The 19,724-nt window shown below is 29.7% G+C and overlaps 3 protein-coding genes and 1 long non-coding RNA gene across 6 annotated transcripts; 1 reads left to right on the top strand and 3 right to left on the bottom strand.

Annotated features, from left to right (window-relative positions):
* Window positions 1–1,336: 1,336 nt before the first annotated feature.
* Window positions 1,337–17,135, top strand: LOC725683. Of its 3 annotated transcripts, none has more exons than XM_006568558.3 (9): window positions 1,337–1,459; window positions 13,430–13,555; window positions 13,681–13,785; window positions 14,583–15,242; window positions 15,347–15,504; window positions 15,590–15,748; window positions 15,841–16,110; window positions 16,269–16,520; window positions 16,658–17,135. In XM_006568558.3, the coding sequence occupies exons 2-9, from the start codon at window positions 13,447–13,449 to the stop codon at window positions 17,000–17,002; spliced, it is 2,058 nt and encodes a 685-aa protein (XP_006568621.1). In that variant the 5' UTR covers window positions 1,337–1,459; window positions 13,430–13,446; the 3' UTR covers window positions 17,003–17,135. The 3 variants fall into 3 exon arrangements, with proteins under 3 accessions (XP_006568621.1, XP_001121500.1, XP_006568622.1); XM_006568559.3 differs by having other exon boundaries at window positions 1,341–1,459; window positions 13,436–13,555; XM_001121500.5 differs by lacking the exon at window positions 13,681–13,785.
* LOC100578568 lies at window positions 9,359–13,369 on the bottom strand. The gene is made up of 4 exons (XR_001705551.2): window positions 13,132–13,369; window positions 10,646–10,808; window positions 10,035–10,526; window positions 9,359–9,891 (listed from the first exon to the last, which is right to left on the bottom strand). It is a non-coding gene; the product is annotated as an uncharacterized LOC100578568 (long non-coding RNA).
* A 161-nt stretch (window positions 17,136–17,296) lies between the features above and the next one.
* LOC102654014 (hemK methyltransferase family member 2) lies at window positions 17,297–18,463 on the bottom strand. Its single transcript, XM_006568560.2, has one exon. The coding sequence runs from the start codon at window positions 18,338–18,340 to the stop codon at window positions 17,702–17,704; it is 639 nt and encodes a 212-aa protein (XP_006568623.1). The 5' UTR covers window positions 18,341–18,463; the 3' UTR covers window positions 17,297–17,701.
* On the bottom strand, window positions 18,363–19,193 carry LOC725747 (SNAPIN protein homolog). The gene is made up of 2 exons (XM_001121556.5): window positions 18,961–19,193; window positions 18,363–18,795 (listed from the first exon to the last, which is right to left on the bottom strand). The coding sequence occupies exons 1-2, from the start codon at window positions 19,110–19,112 to the stop codon at window positions 18,471–18,473; spliced, it is 477 nt and encodes a 158-aa protein (XP_001121556.1). The 5' UTR covers window positions 19,113–19,193; the 3' UTR covers window positions 18,363–18,470.
* Window positions 19,194–19,724: the final 531 nt, after the last annotated feature.

The following is a 19,724-nucleotide window of genomic DNA, read 5'->3' on the forward strand; positions in this document are numbered from 1 at the left end:
GTAACAACACTATTTTCCCCCAGATTAAGTTCTAGAAAAACAATTACTACATAAAAGTAATAATAATAAAATTTATCATTTTTCTTCAATAACTTTTGTAAATGAGAAATGAAAAGGGAGGCATTTGTAAGAAGTTAGTAAGTCATCTTTTAATCTTTTGCGAACTGATGAAATTAACTAAATTTTTTTCCTAAAAGAAAAAATTACAAAAAACAATTATCCAATGCAAAGATTCAAACTCAATTGACAAATATCATTCACAAAAAAATCATTTATGAATGAAATCGCAATTAAACGTTCGTTTTATGTATTATATAGATAAAACAAAAGAATCAATAAAATCTAGCGATTATATAACTATTTCAATAAATCTTAAAAGTTTTGAGATTTTAAAATCTTATGAGCATATCTTAGCTAGAAAGCTATAATAAAAATAACACAATTACAACGATGATTTTTATATATATACACCAAAAATTATTTTAACGAAATCTTTGAAACAATTTGAATATTCAAAGAAAAATAAGATATTCTCAAAATTCATATTTAATCCTTATAATAATACAAATTTTCATTCTGAAAGTATCGCTTTTAAGAATTCCTCTCTAATAACGTAATCATTGCATTGAGAATAAAAAAATTATTATTATGATACAATGAATTTTCATCAACGATCATCCAAAAATCCTGATCTACATATAATATCGAATTTAAAACCAAAAAAAAAACAGATGATTAACAAGAATCATTTAGAATCATTCCCACGAAACGAACACACGTCATTGAACAATCTCGTGGTCTCGCAAATGCTTGCGAAATAATAAAAGAATGAAAACATTTTTTCCAATTCTACTAGCAATCTCTACCCTTCTTTAATTGTTCGTTTCACGCTAAAAAAAAAAAAAAGCGGCCGACAATTATTATTAGAACACGATTCGCCTTTATAAAAATCCACGCGCAACGAATGAACTGCTCGACTTGGACGAATCGCGCAATCGTCGGGCCGCATTGTCGTCCCCCTTTCGCAAATCGATTCGAGGAAACCGGGGCTGAAAAAAAAAAAATTGGATTCGAATAGTTAATCGGTTAATTCACGGTGGACGAGGAAAAAGGGAGGTGTCACATTCGAATTATCGAAGCGAATTATATTATCCGTGAGATATTTATATATATTTTTATATGCAACGTAACAACGTGTTTCGTTGCGAACGCGTACATCTGGCCCCCTGGTTGCTCCTGTTGACGGTACAATTACGGTGGGCCACGGTGATGGCATGCTCTTTCCACAAGGCGGCCAGGAAAGGGGGTACAATACCTATATAAAGCTTGAATGAAGATGCTCCCAGCTATTCACTCTCACCTTTCTCACAAGCCTTGCACACGAAGCAAATCTTCCGGAGGAATCGCGAGGGAAGATCGGCAGCGTGTTCGTCTCCCGTCAAAAGGATTTCGCTCCGAGGTGAGTGTCTCAACCTTGTTCGCGTACCACGCGTTTCCTTTTAAAGGAAACATTTAAGTTTCATCTTTTACTCTCGCGTATTATATCTCGATTAAACGGAAATCGATCTATCTTAAAGAATTTCTCGAGACGAGTCTTTTATCTTCGTAATTTTTATTTCTTGAATCCATCTTGCAATTAAGGAAAAGTGAGACGAGTTTTCTTTTAAATATTGTCGCGTTTCTTTTTAGAAATCTTTTTTTTTTTTAATCTTCGTTTGTATGTTATATGTAAAGTAACACGTGTCGTTTATCGAAACAATTCCATTTTCAGAATGTTTTAACATTTTGCCAGCGTTTGTAATTTCTTTGAATTTGATCTAATCTCTTTGTATTGTAATTGGTTTAAAGGATTTCTTTCTGAACGTATCAATCTTGTTTGAACCATACGTTTCTTCCATGAGATCTGTTTTAAATTTAATTCACTCTCGTCTAAAAAAGATGAGTATCTTTAAATTATTCGAGTTCTATCATGCTTTGCATCATCTCGAGTCATAAAAATTGCGTATTCCTATTAAAAGAATTTCGCTTCGAAGTGATTATCTCAATTTTGTTCCACGCGGAGAAATCTTTTTCCTTCTTTCTTTATTCCATTCTTGTATCAATAAACAAAAATCGTGCTCGTGTTTAGGAGAAAGAAAGAGAATGGTCCACGCATTTCCTTTTGCGAATCTTTCTTTTATTAAAATATTTTTCTCAAAAAAGTTTTCATTCATCGTTCCATTCTATCCTCCAATAAACAAATTGTAAAGAGAAAGCAATGTTGACAAATACGTACGCGAATTTACAAATTCATTAATTGTAAGATAAAGATCGATCGTTTGTTGCGGTAATAAAAAGTGAGCAAGTTTTTTTTTTTTTTTTTTTATGGGCACTCAGTGAATCTTCACACGATGGAAAACGCATTAAAGTTGGAGGAATACGAATTCATTATGCCGCGGAGAAGAAAGCGACGTTCCGTGTGCAGAATGATCGATCGTGACTGGAGCCTGATTCGTGCATTACCTGTAGAAATTCTTTACGACAAAATGATTCAGAATTTTCGAATAATTCCTTTCTTTTAATTTCATTTCAATTACTCATTCGTATTGAATATCATTACACAGTAAACATCTTCTTAACGGATCCTAACTATCTGATTGGATAATATCGTTTTCTAAGTTGTAAATACAATAAAAGTGCAAGTACATGGATATAATATTATATAGTACTCGACACAATATAATGCATATATATACTATACTTTGTTCCTGTTACTTTATTTCATTGACCGATAAACAGAATCCTATAAGAGAAAATTTGTATAGTAACATTGATAAATTCAAATTTCGCGCCATAGAACTTTAATCGGGAAGCTGTCGGGAAGAAGTCAGAAATTCGAAGAATTCGAAATCGAAATCGGTAACATTCGACAATTCGAATGACAAATCAGTGTTCGCGATGAATCGAAAATGGGAGAAAGTGATCGATCGGTTAACCTTATCTTCGAGGAATTATCGCGATCGATTCGAAAGATTTGTCATGCAATACGGCGAATAAAATAACTCGAATAACTCGCGGTAAAAGTGAAACTCGATGGACGATCTGTTTTGATTTTCGAAGTCTGATATGCAAATTATATCCGTAAATAGACAACTAGATGTAATGTTTGTAAAATGAAAGAAGGCGGGATCGATTGTGACGATCGGTTAAAATGGTTGGACAAAGATGAGTAAGCGTGAGAATACGAGCGCGAGAGTGAGAATACAAGTGAGAGTAAGAGTGGGAGCGAAAGTATAGGATAGGAGAGACAAAACGGAGCCGGCTCATTTTGGTCACCGCATCCAGAAGAAAGCGCACGATGTGCATACATATACGTATGTGTATATATACAGCGTTTCTATGCTAATCGTTAGTTCAGTGGTACTCAGAATTAATTAAAAATTATTGCTAAGATTTTCTAAGACTTGTTCTTTTGATATAAAAATTTTGATATTTCAACGTGCCTTTTGATATCTAATGAATGCTTACGAAATATTAAAATTTTAAATAGGTTTTTAAAAAGTTTTTAAATTTTTATCGTGGAATATATTTATATCGTGTTACATCGTGAAAATTTTTAACTCTATCTTTCTTAGTTATAATGTCTTATTTAATACATTGAAATATACCAGAAAAATTAAAATTTGTATTTTATTATTTAAAAATAAAAAGATGCTGGATAGATTTTTATATTTTAATATTATCTCGTTGAAACTCTGTTCGCTCGCACCGAATTCAAATTTAAAGAAAACCGCGCTTCGATCGCGACGATTCGGCGTAAAGAGCATGCGCATACGCATGCGCGTTACACTCATGCTGTTGCACGCATAGCTTGACTGTTATTCGTATTCCGCGACCTCTGACATCCTCCGCTAAGAGCAATAGATTGAAGAAATATTTGTTTGCAGTGTTCGTTGTCCAATAAAATTACATAATTTCGTCGATGTCGCAATCTTCGTTTAAACGTTTAACGTTATTTCTTGCCTGCAGCAAAAATCCTTTAAAACGTCTCGTCCATAGAGAAAGTCATATATTATTGAGAACGATGAAAGGGAAAGTTTTTCCAAAAAACAAAATGAGAAATGATTCGAAAAAGGGGGAAGAGGTAATCTTTCGAAATATCACCGTAATTGGGCGTGTAATTTTATTTAATCACGACAAAACAAGGGAAACGTCTTCTAACGTCGTTGCCGAATGCTTTTGGCGAATCGAATCTTCTCTGCTTTCTCCATTGCGAAGGTCGCAAGGAGGCCGATTTCTCGCTTCTTTTTAATAAAAATCAATCTTCCTTACCGTATCCATCGATTGTAAAAGCTTAATTAATTATTCTCCATTGCCTTTTTTAACAATTTTTATTACTCTTCGAATTCTTCCATATTGTATCTTCGACTAACTAGTTTTTAAGAATCAGCCAATCGGTATTACACTCTTAGATTCGGTTTCGTAATAAATTCATTTATAAAAATATATCTAATTGGTTGGCAATACTGACGATTCAACTATTTGACCATTAAGATATTGCCGAACGTGGGAGTAAAGTTCCCTCTGAATGTTGCAGACAATCTTCGAATTACGACATTCGATTAGATTAGAAAATGTTGTTGCAATTTATCGAGAAAATAATCGATCGAGAAACAGGTCCTATTCACTTCTAAAAAAATGTTTAAAATATTTTTCGAAAAAATAAAGTTTTGAAGTAAATCTTTTTATTTCTTCTTTATAAAAATCGAAAGAATATTTATAATCTTATCTTACGTGCAATTTTTTTAATCGGTATTAATTATTTCATTATTCTTTTATAGGTTATGTCTATTTGTGAGTAACCATTGACCAATTTTTTGGATGAAATAATTTTTTTTACAATAATTTTCTGTTAATATTTCAAATTATACTATTTATATTATATTTTTCTAGTTTTATAGTTCATATCAAAGAACTTTGTCCAGAAATAAAGGATTATTATTATTGATCAATGACAAATCATTATCACAGTATAAAGAACTTTTAGATTTGTTATATTGAAATTAAAAATTGAATAATTCGAATGAATCATTAAAACTTATTCATTATCATTATATATTGATACATACATAAATCACATTATTATTGCAAATATCCATACGTTTATGGAAAATTTGAATCTACAAAAAAGAAATATTGAATCTACAAAAAATATACATTATAATATTTGAATGATAAAACAGGTTTGTTTTGTTGCAAAAATTATTATTAACCAATGAATAATTATAATTTATCTTACTATTTATCCTATTTTTAATCTATCTTATAATTTATATTATATTAGTAAAATTAGATCGATTACAAATCGTTCCACGATATTAATCTACTGTTTTTTTGAGGGAAAAAGGTCGACCACCTCCTCCTACGACTGACATTGCGAAGTAGAAACCACGAGGAACGATTTGTACACGCGCGCGCGCATCGCACACAATCGCACCACTACGTTTCACGAGACGCGTAAGGCAATCGATGTCCTCGTAACCCAGACCTATAGGACGTAACTGCTAGTTTTCACTAGCAGATCTCTCGCAACCATCTATGAACGATCTTCTCATTTCTTCTTTCATCTTTTCTAGTTAGCACGATTCACGTGTGACCGCGACAGGATGAAATTTTCATTCCTGATAACTTTTAGAAAACACGTTACAGAAATAGATATTTAATTATCAAAACTTCTAACTTGCTTTCTCTCTTTTTAATTGTATCTTTTTTTTTTGTTTGTAAAGGTACGAGTTTTTTTTTTAAAAATGAATGCTGAGAATGATTATTCACTATAGTAAACTTTTAATCCCTAGAATGATTCTTGAGAATAATTCTATGAGAGTTTTAAATAGATTTAATAGATTTGCAACTTTGAAATATGAAAATTATTTCCCATTAATAGAAATAGGTAAAAATTTTCAAAGAGTTTCACTTTCAATGCAATACCCACGTAATGAATTATTATTAAGAAAATAAACTTTAAAGTTTACATTATATAAAAGAATTTACATTGGATAAAAAGAGAGATGGAATGAGGCAGCGCTTCGTCAAACACGAATTTGAATTAGTCAATACATAAATAAATAATCAATTCAATATATAAATTTTAAACGATATATTTGTAGCAACTTTTATTTTAATTTTGTTTAGAATCAATATTTCAAAAGATTCTCACAAATAAATTATAAAAAACGAGATTATGTGAACCATAAAAAAGTAAAATTATGACTGATGTTTGTTTTCTTTAAATGCAAAAAACAATTCAAACGTTTCTTTTTTAAAGAAAAGTAAATGCAAAGCTAACAAGACTTCAAATAATGATTTGATAATCATGAAAAAATATGCAAGAAATGTGAGACAGACTTGCCTTGACATAATCGAATTTCATCTTACAAATCAACACAGTTAAGAAATATTACATCGTGTAATAAGCCACCATTTAACGTGTTGCTTATTACGAAATTCAAATAATGAACAAGTATTCTTATTATTAAGATGCCGCATCTAGTCGAAAAATCAAGACGCAGAAACGTTAAACTAAAACCGCAGCATCTCAAGTGCACGTTACACTTGCTCAATCTTCCTTTCCCACAAACGACTACCTTAGCCAAACGATTTAAATTTCGCGAATTTTCTGCGACAATTATGTTAAGTCTCTCGACATTAACCTGTCTCCATTTCAAATCAGAGAATTAGAGAAAAATTAAACGTTGTCTCTATTTTTCTTACACATCTATCATTGTGTTTTATTCCTATTCTTTCCTATTCCTGATCTCGTGGTGGAAATATTCAGTATTTAAAAAAGTATGATTGTAATTAGAATTAGGATCAATGCCAATATTGAGTCTATTGATAACAGTACAAATTAGAGAGATTGATATCTTTTTGATACAATATCGTTAAAAAAAAACTAAATTTTTATTGAAAAACTGTATTGTATTCTTCAGTTACTTCTATTTATATTATATATTATATATATCTCATTACAAATTAATTGAATTAATTATTAATTTATCAATTGCAAATGTTTTACAAAGAAAATTAAATGTACATACATTACAATATACAATTAATCACGAAAATCTTTATACATTATCTTATAAAAAAATCTAATTCGAAGAAAAAAATGATGATTTTGAAAAAAATTTTTATATATGTAAAGAACAATCGATTATACATGATAATTAATTTTTCAATATAAAATATTTTTGAATATGTGAAATCAACCCTCTAAAATTTCTATAATTTTCTTACTTTTTAATACAATTTCATTTGAATATATTTTTCACAATATTATAATAAAGAATTAAAACTTGAGAACATTTTATAATAAAAATTTTATTCTATCTTATCATTATAAAGTTAAGAGAATCATAAAACTAATAACTTTAAAGATTTCATTTAAACAAACATAAATTTACATATGCTAATAAAAAAATTATCCCATGCACAAATATATGCGAAATTAAATTTATTTAATTAAGGATTGATTCTAAGAATAAAAACAAAAATTAGTATAAAGAAATTCTTAATTCCATTCCGAATTTATTTATAAGTTTATGTATAAAGTTAAGTCTTAATTGAAATTCTTGTACATCAACTTTTGTATTTGTTTTATTTTTATAATCGATTCTTCAAAATATCTTACGAATACATTAACATTCTACATAATTCATTATGTTCCATATTAATGTTTCTTAATCACAGAGCAATTTAAATATTTTGAAAGGCAATTAAAAATACTTAGAGTTAAATACTATTTCTCTTTACCTTCAATATTTATCATTTTGAAAATTATAATCTGAAAAAAGTTATAATTTTCTTTGCACAATCATTGTTAAGAAAAATAAATTAGATCTAATCCTAAATTGAATGTTATCATACTAAGAGAAATACAAAAATCTTCAAAATATGATTAAGAACATTATTAAAAAATATATACTCTATATACTCACTCATGTTTCATATATATAAAACAGAATTATTATTATTTTTGATAATGTAATTTTTTTTACGATTAATTTAACAAATTTGAAACGTATGAAGATTTTCTTGAATGATCAATACTCCCATAATATATTTTCCACGAGGTCAGGATATGCCCACAAACATTAAACGAGTCCTCGTCAATTTTCAATCTTTCACGATCGTAAGGAATTAAGTTTACGCATTAAAAGAGAAAGGCCGATAAAATATCCCATTAATCCGATAATAAGTGTGACATAAAAAAAGTCTCAGGGAAGCGACTTATAAATCTCCGAAATATTCTTCCGGGGAAGACACAGGAAATAAACTCTGCCCATCTATATCTGACAATGAGATCCATTAATCGAATTCTCAATTAATATATCGGCAGAAACTTTCTCTAGAATTCTCCATTTTCTTCTTTTTTTTTTCTTTTTATCCTGATGTCAATCACTGTTAATGAAAATAATGGTTACTTTGATAAACTGATAAAAATATACTGTTGAAATGTCAAATTTCCAAAAAAAAAAAAAATTGATAAATAATTATCAAGAAAAACAAGCAACATCGAGGTAGAACTATTAATTAACTAATCAAATTTTGTATGGAATACGTAGAACATTTGAAGTTTTCTTTGTGTCTATTGTACTCACTTATGATGATGAATCAGCCAGAAAATCACACTGTATTTTAATTTAATCGCAGTCTTATTTGTGCAATATACTTCATTAATTTCTAAATTCATATTTGCAAACTGGAACATTCTCAGGCATTTGATTATTATAGATACATTGTATTTCTCTTCCATTTTTTTCTTTTTAATAAATTCATCTTGTATGGTATGATTTTATATGATTATACAACAAATCAATAAATTGTATCATATATGATCCTCTCTAAAATTATTCTTTCTCAATTTGTCTTCAATTTATATGCTTTGTTACCAATGATTATATGAATATTTAATAATATAGGATCCATGATTTTTTATTGTTTAATGACTTATTAAATTAAATCTATCTTAATGTTGTTCAATTTTTTTCACATGAATTGTATTTTAATATTACGTAGTGACAAATATAATTATATTTTAATCTATATATCACTACTTTAATACTTTAAGTAATGCATACTTTAATGCAAATAATTTGGGAAGAATAATTGCAAATCTTATTCTAAACTCTAGTTTTAAATTCCAGTTATTCAAATTTAACATATAATCTTTTAAGAATAATTAGCTTTTTTAAATTACTCCACACAGATCTAAGCAAATCAAATTGTAATTAGTAGATATGTAAATAATTTCATAGAAAACATAGATACTTTTCAACCAATAGAATTGCATAGAAACTACATCTTATAATTAGATATAATGAAACGTTATAACTTCATACATCAATTTGATTTAATTTAAAAATAAAAACGATACTTCAATATAATTTATTTATGCAGTTTTAAGAAAATATATCCCACAAATACATTAATAACAATCTTTTCAAACTTTTCTTTCTTCTACTAGAATTTTTATGAATATAACAATCTGAATTTTTGCAATTCACAATATCACATTCTGTAATCAGCATTTTTATTCAGAATATTAATTGAATTTATTTCCTAAAAAATAGAGAAATGAAAAAATGTTTGTTTATAATCGTTTATATTACATTGACATCAAAAGATATCTTATGTTCATGGACAAATAATAAATCCAAATTGGGGATAGAAAAATCTTGAAAATCGTTTCCATTGATCAAAAGAGAGGGAAAAGAAATAGCAGTGTTGCTTTGTGCATACTGTGCAAAAGCATTAATCGACTTTCACCTTTCACCTCGGTGAAGCACGATTCGCCAGTTGACTTCTCGAACTCTTTACCCGACGTAGAGGGACGTTGCCATGTGGATATTTCTACGGGAAGAATCGCTAGGTCAGAACGCTATCAGCGCCATGAGCATGTCACGATTCGGTTTCACCGTCGACCAGCCATCGGTAAATCGAGATACCGATGGTGGAAAGCCTTCAAGGATCTAGCCAAGTATTTGTAACTTTACCTTCGTTGAAAGCGACAGTGGTGCGAGTTTCCCTTTGTTGCAACTTCCTTCTTTTCGTCGGTATCCTTAACACAATACTTTTTACCCTTTCGAATCACGAACTGTATCGATTTTTCTTTTTTCCTTTTTTTTGAAATTTCATAATTTCTTAATTTTTCTATTTAGATGCATATATGTACGTTTAGTTAATTAAAATTACTAAAAAAAATTAAAATCTGTTAAAAAACATAGAATCTTTTAATAGTAAAATTAAAAGTACTGATAATATTTTATTTTCTTTATTTGACAATCATTGCTTTGAAAGTATTGTGATTGAGCCTTTAATGTTTTATAATAAAATATATTTCTGAAAAAATTAAATTATTGTATTGTATCTGATCTGTATATACAATTTGGTTTATGTTTTTTTATTAATGTTAGAACATTCAATTTTTCTAGTTTTCAAGAATGTGTTTCTTTAAGTATCCTGGACTATTCCACAAAATTGATTACCTAATAATAAAACATTATTAAATTACAAATTAATTATCATGATATATTATTATTTTATAATTATAGAATAAATAATTTGATGATTGTATAAAAATATCAGTTTTTTGAATAAATATCACCTCTATTTAACAGAGAATAGTAAAAATTTCAAAGAGAAATCCGACATTGAGACATTCTGTTAAAATGAAATTTGTCAAGCTATTTCTCTGTAAATCTTTCTTAAATTTTCCACTTCTTTAACATATTAAGACATCTTCCTTTTCTTACATTCTATTAAATAATCTAGAAAAACAGAAAAATAAATTTATTAAATTCTTCTGTGGTCTTCAATTATATTATTCTATCAAAATAAGAATAAAAATGCAATAAATTAACATTACATAACTTAAAAAAATAAATCTACTTATCTAACTCACAAATAGAGAAATCAGTGAACTTCAATTATACGCATAAACGTAATTTGATTACATCATGACTTGATGAATGACTTGGTTACATAGTTGCTTGTTTTTTAATATTTATATGCACATTAAATATATTGTCAATTAGAAATATTCCTTGTAATAGAAACAATATTTTCTCAATATTTAGAGAATATAATAAGAGAATATTTTTTATCAATATATAAATATAAATAGAATATTATAAAAATATGGGATACTTTTAAAGTAATAATCATAAATATTCTACTTTTATATAAATATTTCTACTTTTTATAGAAATTCATATGGATTTACTATTAGAACATAGCTTCTTTATTTATTTTATAAATAGAAAATTATAATTATAATCTGAGCTGCAATAAGAATTTAAAAGTACTGCTATATTTGGTAATAATATATAGAAACATAAAAGTTGTACAAAAATATCGGTTGAAGGTTTAATTACTGAATTAATTTTTATAATATTATTACTGTTTTTACTGCCCAATAAATACCAAAAAAATAAAAACTTCAACCATATTTATATTCCAACTCTCGTCTTATTTCGATTTCTATAATCATCCCTTCAAAATTATCCCATTGAAATAAATTAACACCCTGTACAAATGAAGTTCTTCTGTATTACAAGTATTACGAAAATAACAGACCAAAGTTAAATATACATCTCTTCCTTCCAATGGCAAACAATCGTCACGCGAATGTAAAGGCATTTCGTGCACGGTTAAAGATTGACGGTTCACGTTACACCTACGCAAATAATTTTCAACCGAACAAACATGCTTACTTTCTCGCTCACGTTGGATCCTTCATCAAGCAACAAACGAAGAAGAAAAACAGGGGGAGGGAAAAAAGAAGAAACAAACTTTCCAAACCCTTTTGCTACACAGTTAACTTACTTGGTACAATGTAACGTATCTAGATAAATACGTGAAAGCTTAAGAAAGAGAGAGTCAGGTCGAAAAATTGAAGGATCGCCAGGAGGTATTGTTACGTCATTTTTATGATTCCCCGTGAAACGGAAAATTTTCTCTCCGTCAAAAGATGTTAATTAGTCGCGAATCGACTTGTGCATCGCCTCTTTTCGACCGCAGTCTCCGAATTACCGAGATACCGAGGGCAAGAGGATTACGGATCCTCTCGTAATCCCGATGTGACGAAACGTTCTAACACCGACGTACGTGAGAAGAAACGAGACAATCATGGAAACGGCCTTTCTCGGGACCAGAAAATTATGTATTTAACGATTGTACTTCTTCGAGATACTCTCGTTAAGATTTCTGTCGAAATTATGACGAAAGAGATGAGACGATTCCATACCTCGTTCAGTTTCCGCGATATTTATAAATTTCTATCTTCGATTATTCACCTCCTGCGGCGTTCAAGCTTCAATTAAATGGATTAATCGTCGGTATCCATTGTTTTTTCTTTTTTTTTTACTCACAAAGAACGAGTTCACAGCCTTGAATTATTTGCGTGAGAAAAATGCAAGGTTCCGCGTTTTCACTAACAACATCGATCATTATTAATCGGATACGTAATCTTACGAATGAAATTTTTCTAGTGGTGTATATTTTCTGATGAGTCTAATTGAAAATAAACTTTTTTATGAATATATTATACGAGAATGATTGTTGAACATTCAATGTTCATATATGAAAAATAACGTTTGAAGATTGATTAGAAAAGTTATATCTTTGATGGATTGTGAATATGTTTAAAAATAAAATTTCCTCAAACTTGCTTTCGAAAATATTTCTCATCGGTGAACAGATTCTCCGTTGAGAATTACTGAGTGATAGTAATTTTTATTACCGGTAAGTTACTTTATTAGTGAACGGAATATACCAACAAATATACTTTTGCAAGAAATATTCTTGAAAGATGAGAAAAATGAGAGAATTTTACTCTTAATTTTCCCACTCAAATAATTTTGATTTGGATTTTCTTAAAAGTATTGAAATAATATCCTCGAGAATAATTTATTTTCAATTATTCACATCCTAAAATATTCCTAACATTAATCGAAGAATTGAAAATTATAATTAATAGAAAATGAGATTATGTTACAGTTTCATATTATTTTACACAGAAAACTGCTCGTTTTTCCTCTTTTTCTGAATTTACAAATATAAATATTTCTCAAATTATTTCATGCAACTTACGCTATTATGATTCTCATCCGTCAATTCTATCCAGCATAATATTCCATATTAGCATTTCAAAACATTCATAAAATTTTATCCTTTTCTTCATGCCATTTTTTATTGGGAAGATTAAATTGGATCTGATTCTAAAACTCTCTGGCTCTGTTTAAAACATAAAAGATATAGAATTTTAAATATATCAACGTATCTTGTGAAAAGATTATTAAATAAGAATATTTTCATCATCGTAAAACATAAAATAGAATAAAAAGAAAGAGAAAGAGAGAGAGAGAAAGAGAAAAAGAGAAAATGATAGTTACAGGATAAAAGAGGATGAAGGTGATCATAACATTCCTGATCGCAACTGGTCTGGCCGTGGGTCTGGGTCAAGAATACGGAGGAGGGCATGCTTTGTTCGTCAGAACATCGCCATCCGGAGATGGTAAGCGAGATACGAGTCGACTCGCCTAGTCTACTCGACTATAATCGTTTGTGAAGGAGAGAAAGCGATAACGTAGGATAAAAACTTAGCGAATTTGATCAAAGCAATCATTTGAAATCCATTAGCGCACTCGAGAGTCCAGCGAGCTGCTCCGGTATCGCCCGCAGATGTGATGGCGCAAAATATCCTAGAGTGGATTCAAGGGATCTACCGGCAGGGTGCACGTAAACGTACGTTCTCCAGAAGGATCAACTCCTCTCGAGATATACCCTAGAAATTAAAAGAGGAAACATTATAAAACAATTCTAAATTTTTATTCTTTTTATTTCCTCTTTTGATCTCTTCAGTTCTCTAATGCACATATTACAAGTCGTTATTTTCAATTACAAATATTTTTATAAGATAATAAAAAAAACTTGAAACTCATTAAAGAAAAATATTCCAGGGAAATGATAATTCGAATATTTGTAAGATGATACAATAGAAATAATAATTAATTGAAAAAACTGAAAAATACATAAATAAATAAGCATGTTAATAGTTAACAGCTACGTGACGCTATTATGTCGTGTCACCACGGTCATTAATTTTAAAATGTACATAGAGATGTGAAGAGATTAAAATGTCTATTTAAATAGAAACGGAAATTGCACCCTGATATTTCAACGATCAGTGGCTCATATTCAAAGGACATTTCCACGGATTAAATTAGAAACAATAACCATTATTATAAAAATGCAATTAACCAAATTTTAACGAGAACACGCACGCTTAGTAGCAATTTTACACTGCATACCGTTCATAGAATATTATACAATAAATTGCACATTTTATGTAGACAATTCATTAAATTTCGAATAACAAGTGTGCCTTTAACTTGTAAAAAAACGCATAAAGATGCATCTGTAGGAATGAATAAAAAAAATTATTTTATTAAAAATGTAAACAATATCAAACTACACGATTCGTAATTATCAATATCGGCGATATCTCTATATAATAAAATCTAAAATCGTTCCTATTGCAGCTCGTCAACAGTCGGATCCTCCAGGATACCTACCACCGTATAGCACCCAAAGACCGCTGGAAAGACCTCGACCATTTCAACCGCCTTCGACCAGCCAGCCGCCACCCACCTACACAACTCCTACTCCAGTGACAAATTATCCTTATCAGAGGCCATCTGGTCAACCAACTACGCCACAACCACCGTTCTCCACTCAGAAACAAACGTATCTCCCGCCAAGCAAGCAACCATACGTACCATCGTCTTACAATCCTCGTCCTAGCGAGACACCTTCCTACTCGAACATTGGTTCCTCCGCTTTTCCACCATATAGTTCAACACCTCGATCATCCACATCCATTCAAACATCTGGCTATTCAGGTTCTGGTGGAGGGATCTCGACAAATTATGGTTACACATCTAACTTTCCTCCTACCTCCACACCATCCGGTTTCTCCACTACTTACGATTATTCGACTCAGAGACCAAGTCCTACATACATAGAACCGTCTACTTATAGACAGCCTTCTGGATATCCTTCGCCCAATGGATATTCATATGATCAAGGTGGATATCCTTCCTCATCGGGATACCCCTCTTCTACTCCTGGTGGAGCATTTCCTCCTCAGACTGGCGGAACTACTAGACCAAGCAGACCACCCAGTGGTCCTACCGGACAAGGTACTGTTTTCGATTGCTTTCTCTTTTCAAAGTTGGATAGATTATATTCGATGACGAAGCAAATCACGAAGAGATCGTAATTCGTATTTTATTCGTCATTGTAGGATCAAGCGGTTTTGGAACGACAATAAGTGGAGGTGTGACGGAAGATGATTTAAAACATCCTCCACACATTCATTCCCTCGACGTGGAGTGCAGTAAAACTATGATGACTATCAACATCGAGTTCAATCGCGCTTTCGATGGTGTTATTTATTCGAAAGTAAATAAGGAATATGATATTTTGGATTACTCATATACTCATCTTTATCACTTACTTTATATACTCATCCTTTATATATTCGTAGGGATTTTATACGAATCCAGAATGTAGATATGTCGAGCAAAATTCTGGGCAGACGAAATATTCGTTCACAGTCAGTTTGGATTCCTGCGGTACTCAATTCATCAACGATTTCGCAGGTGAAGCTGGTCAGGCATATCTTGAAAATGTTCTAGTTTTGCAGGTAAAATTTCATTTCAAACTTCGTATAATTTCGATAAAATCATCTGAATCACTTAATTTTCTTGCGATATCTTCTTTTCTTCTCTTGTTTAGAACGAACCAGGAATACAAGAGGTTTGGGATACAGTGCGAAGAGTTCGTTGTCTGTGGGAAGGAAACATCAATAAAGCCTTGACGGTGAACTTCTCAGTGGATATGTTGAATCAGGAAATAGTGACGTTCAGCGGTGACACAGCAACCGCTAAATTGGATATACAAGTGGGACGAGGACCATTCGCGCCTACTGCTGATGGACTCGTTAAAATCGGAGAGACCATGACTTTAGTTGTATCTGTAGAAGGAGATCCTGGCTTCGATCTTCAGGTAACGATATTTTTTTTATATTAATTTTAATTCACTTTTAATTTTGTCTTCATTTTCCCTTATTAAAAATAAACAATAAATAAATATAAAAATATAAAAATAAATATAAAAAGAAATATACACATAGCTTTTCTTAACGAAAATTTGCAAATTTCAAGGTACACGATTGTATTGCTCGCGACGAATCTTCGACCAATACGCTACAGTTAACGGACGAAAGAGGTTGTATATTGAAACCGAAATTATTCGGTGCGTTCCAAAAGACAAATGATACCGGAAATACAGGAGCATCGATTATTGCTTATGCTTACTTCCAAGCTTTCAAATTCCCCGATGTGATGGATCTATTCATCGAATGCAACGTGGAACTGTGTAAAACCGATTGCGAGCCTTGTCCACAAATAAATCAGGTGATTCCTGTGATATTCAATTATATTTAATTATATAAAGTATTATAAAATTATTTTAATCTTTTATTATAATTAATTATTTTAATGAATCGAATTAATTTATTTATAAAGAAACATTGTATTTATAACCTTTCCAGCAAATTGAACCGGGTAGACGGCGACGTTCGATAATGTATACACCGTCGAATACGACATCTAACGGTACAGCTGTGTTACTATCTGATTCCATACGTATCGGTCGTGGCTTCAGAGTAATCATGGTGGACGATTTAAGCAAAGCTAGCAATCAAGTTTTGGAACAACTCGAAGAAACTGCTATCGAAGAAGTAGCGAGAAATTCAATTAACGTTTGCATGACACATAGTGGTTTTTACACCGCTATATCATTCTTTTTAACTACTATTCTTGTGACTACCATCAGTGCAGTTACGCTTTACGTCAAGTTACAACGAGTATACGGATCGAAAGCCATTTATTCGTAGAAATTTGGTCTCAAGAATGATCATAGGTGATAGACAAATGTTACGGTGATAATTGATCGTTTTTCATTATAAGCTCAGATTTTTATCCATGTTTATATTTCGTATTACGTTTCATTTTGATCCCTCAATAATCGAGCGAGTAACAACGAATTGTAAAAATAGGAAACGATACGAAAGATATGAAAAATATTTTAGGATCGTAACAACTTGCCATTTTAGCAACATATCGGGGCATTTATGTATTTTCGTTATTTCATCGCGAATATCGATAACATCGTTGATTTTACAGCCATATTTCCTATACCGATGTACGTAATGTCCATCTTTTGTATTTTAATGAATTTTTTTTTCTTTTAGATATGAAACGACAATAGATTTTATTATTAGATATTTTTTATATCATTCGAATATTTTTTAGCAGTATTTGATAGCCGAATATACATTGCGAAAAATACAATGTTTAATTAGATACTTTACTAGACTGACATTTTTTTTCATTAGAGATAATCGTTGATGAGTACAAGTTTCACGATTAAGGATAAAACTGTATAGGATGAAATATGATGAATAATATATATATATATATATAAAATGTAAAATAGTAAAAATTTGAAATAAAATATAAGAAAGTAGCAAAATTTTCGTTATTAAAATTTTTTAATTAATTACACACAAAAACATATATATGACGAAGATATTTTACTTTATTTTTTTAAAACGCAATATATACAAATGTTCTCCCCTTATTTTTCTTTCTAATATTATTTTGCCTGACATGTTTAGATCCATAAATGTACGTAAAATGTATTCAGGATCATTTTCTTTAATAACCAATAGATAAAATGTCCCTGTATCCGACAGAATATCGGGAATTTTAGGAAATACTCGCTCCATAACCTTTCTACCACTTTTACCACCTGCCCAAGTCTTAAACAATATCTGCCTATTCAAAATTTCATCATCACTGGTCACCACATATGGTGGATTAAATACTATGATATCGAAAACACAATCACTACGTAAGAAACTTAATAAATCCATTTGTACAGTATCTATCTCTACCAAATTTTGCGCAGCAGTCTTTTTTGTAACTTTACACGCATTAATATTAATGTCAATTGCAAGATAGTAAGATTGGCAGTATATTTTCAATGCCATTGCCAATGCTGTAATTACAATACCAGATCCACTACCTATCTCTAAACACATCACAGGTTTTGTAACTTTTAGGACCTCTAAATCAGCTTCTAAGGCATCTATCAAGAGGAAAGAATCCTCTGATGGTTCATAAACTGATTCCAAATCTTTATCCGATAATTTAACTATCGGTGTATTCATGTCGATATATTAATGAAAAATAGATGTTATAAGAATTTTTATATAATTTTTTCTTTCTTAAATAATTCTAGATTAAATATCAAACTAATAAGACATATCACAATTAATTTATATTTATCATAATTATGATTCATTCATGTTCTTTAGAAATATTAGTTTCTTGTTCTATTTCCACTTCTTCTTTATTTAAAATATTAGAGGTATTTCCATATGAAGAACTGTGATCCAATAAAGCTTTCCTCTTTGCTGTATTCTTCTCCACTGCTTGATGAATTTTATTTAATCGCTCTTGTGTACTTTGTAAAATGTTACTGACAATGGTAATTTTGTGTTTAGCATTAATTAACTTTTTAACATAAGAATCAGTTTCCAATGGGCATTGCAATGCTTCATTGATTCGTTGTAATTCTTCTGTCAATGATTCAATTCTCTGCTTTAATTCTATTTGACATATCCTATGAAAATCATGAATAATCATTCACATAATAATATTTCAAATTTTATCAGTACTTGATTATTCGAAAAAGGTTTGATATCATATCGATAATGTTATGAATATTTACATTTATTCTTATACATAACACATATAAAATAACACATAAAAAATAAAAGTTGTATACCTTGTGGCACGAATTCTTTCATCTAATTGATCCACTGTAGGTTTCAGAAGACTCATAAGACCTTCTGTCAAAGCATCTCTCGTTGGATTTTCACAAAAATCATCTATCTTGTCATCGATAGACGTATTATCACTTGCTGTGTCCACGTCCATGTTTTACCATAGACAAAATACAAAATAGATGTGATATGCAATGGTTTTTCTTAGGAATTCGAGAGTCACCTAACCTTTTTATCATTTTCGTATCAAATGTAACATTATATTTAATATAAAAAACAATTTTAGTTTTAATAACTATAATTGAAATTAAAATCTAATTTTATTATGAAAATTATATAAAAAATAAATAAAAATATTTTATAATAACAAAAATATAAAAATCTATATTTCTAAATTTGATCATTATTGCATATATATAATTTAAATAATTAGAAAATAATTCATTAATCATTCTGAGCATAATATTCATAATCGTTTTCAATTTTATTGCGTTTTTAGCATATAAATAAATTATTTATTCTTAAAATATTATTTTTAATGCGACAATATTGATTTTTTTATTCATGAAAGTTATGTAATAATAAATAAATAATATGTAATAATAAATAAATAATCATTTTTTAATGCAAAAAATTATATTCATAATTTATAAATTAGAAGAAAAATATTATTTAACAATTCTTAGATAAGATATTATTAAAAATTTAGAAAAATCTTATTATATAATGAAATCAATATAAAAATATATAAATATAAATTATATAA

Source organism: Apis mellifera, linkage group LG1, assembly GCF_003254395.2.
Source record: "Apis mellifera strain DH4 linkage group LG1, Amel_HAv3.1, whole genome shotgun sequence".
NCBI lineage: Eukaryota > Metazoa > Arthropoda > Insecta > Hymenoptera > Apidae > Apis > Apis mellifera.

Coding starts and splice junctions, on each gene's coding strand:
- LOC725747 (XM_001121556.5), bottom strand. CDS start 19,112: ATGGACGTGGACACAGCAAGTGATAATACGTCTATCGATGACAAGATA. Junction 18,796..18,960: donor GAAAGAATTCGTGCCACAAG/GTATACAACTTT, acceptor TGATTTTCATAG/GATATGTCAAATAGAATTAA.
- LOC725683 (XM_006568558.3), top strand. CDS start 13,447: ATGAAGGTGATCATAACATTCCTGATCGCAACTGGTCTGGCCGTGGGT. Junction 15,243..15,346: donor CAGTGGTCCTACCGGACAAG/GTACTGTTTTCG, acceptor TCGTCATTGTAG/GATCAAGCGGTTTTGGAACG. Junction 15,505..15,589: donor ATGGTGTTATTTATTCGAAA/GTAAATAAGGAA, acceptor ATATATTCGTAG/GGATTTTATACGAATCCAGA.
- LOC102654014 (XM_006568560.2), bottom strand. CDS start 18,340: ATGAATACACCGATAGTTAAATTATCGGATAAAGATTTGGAATCAGTT.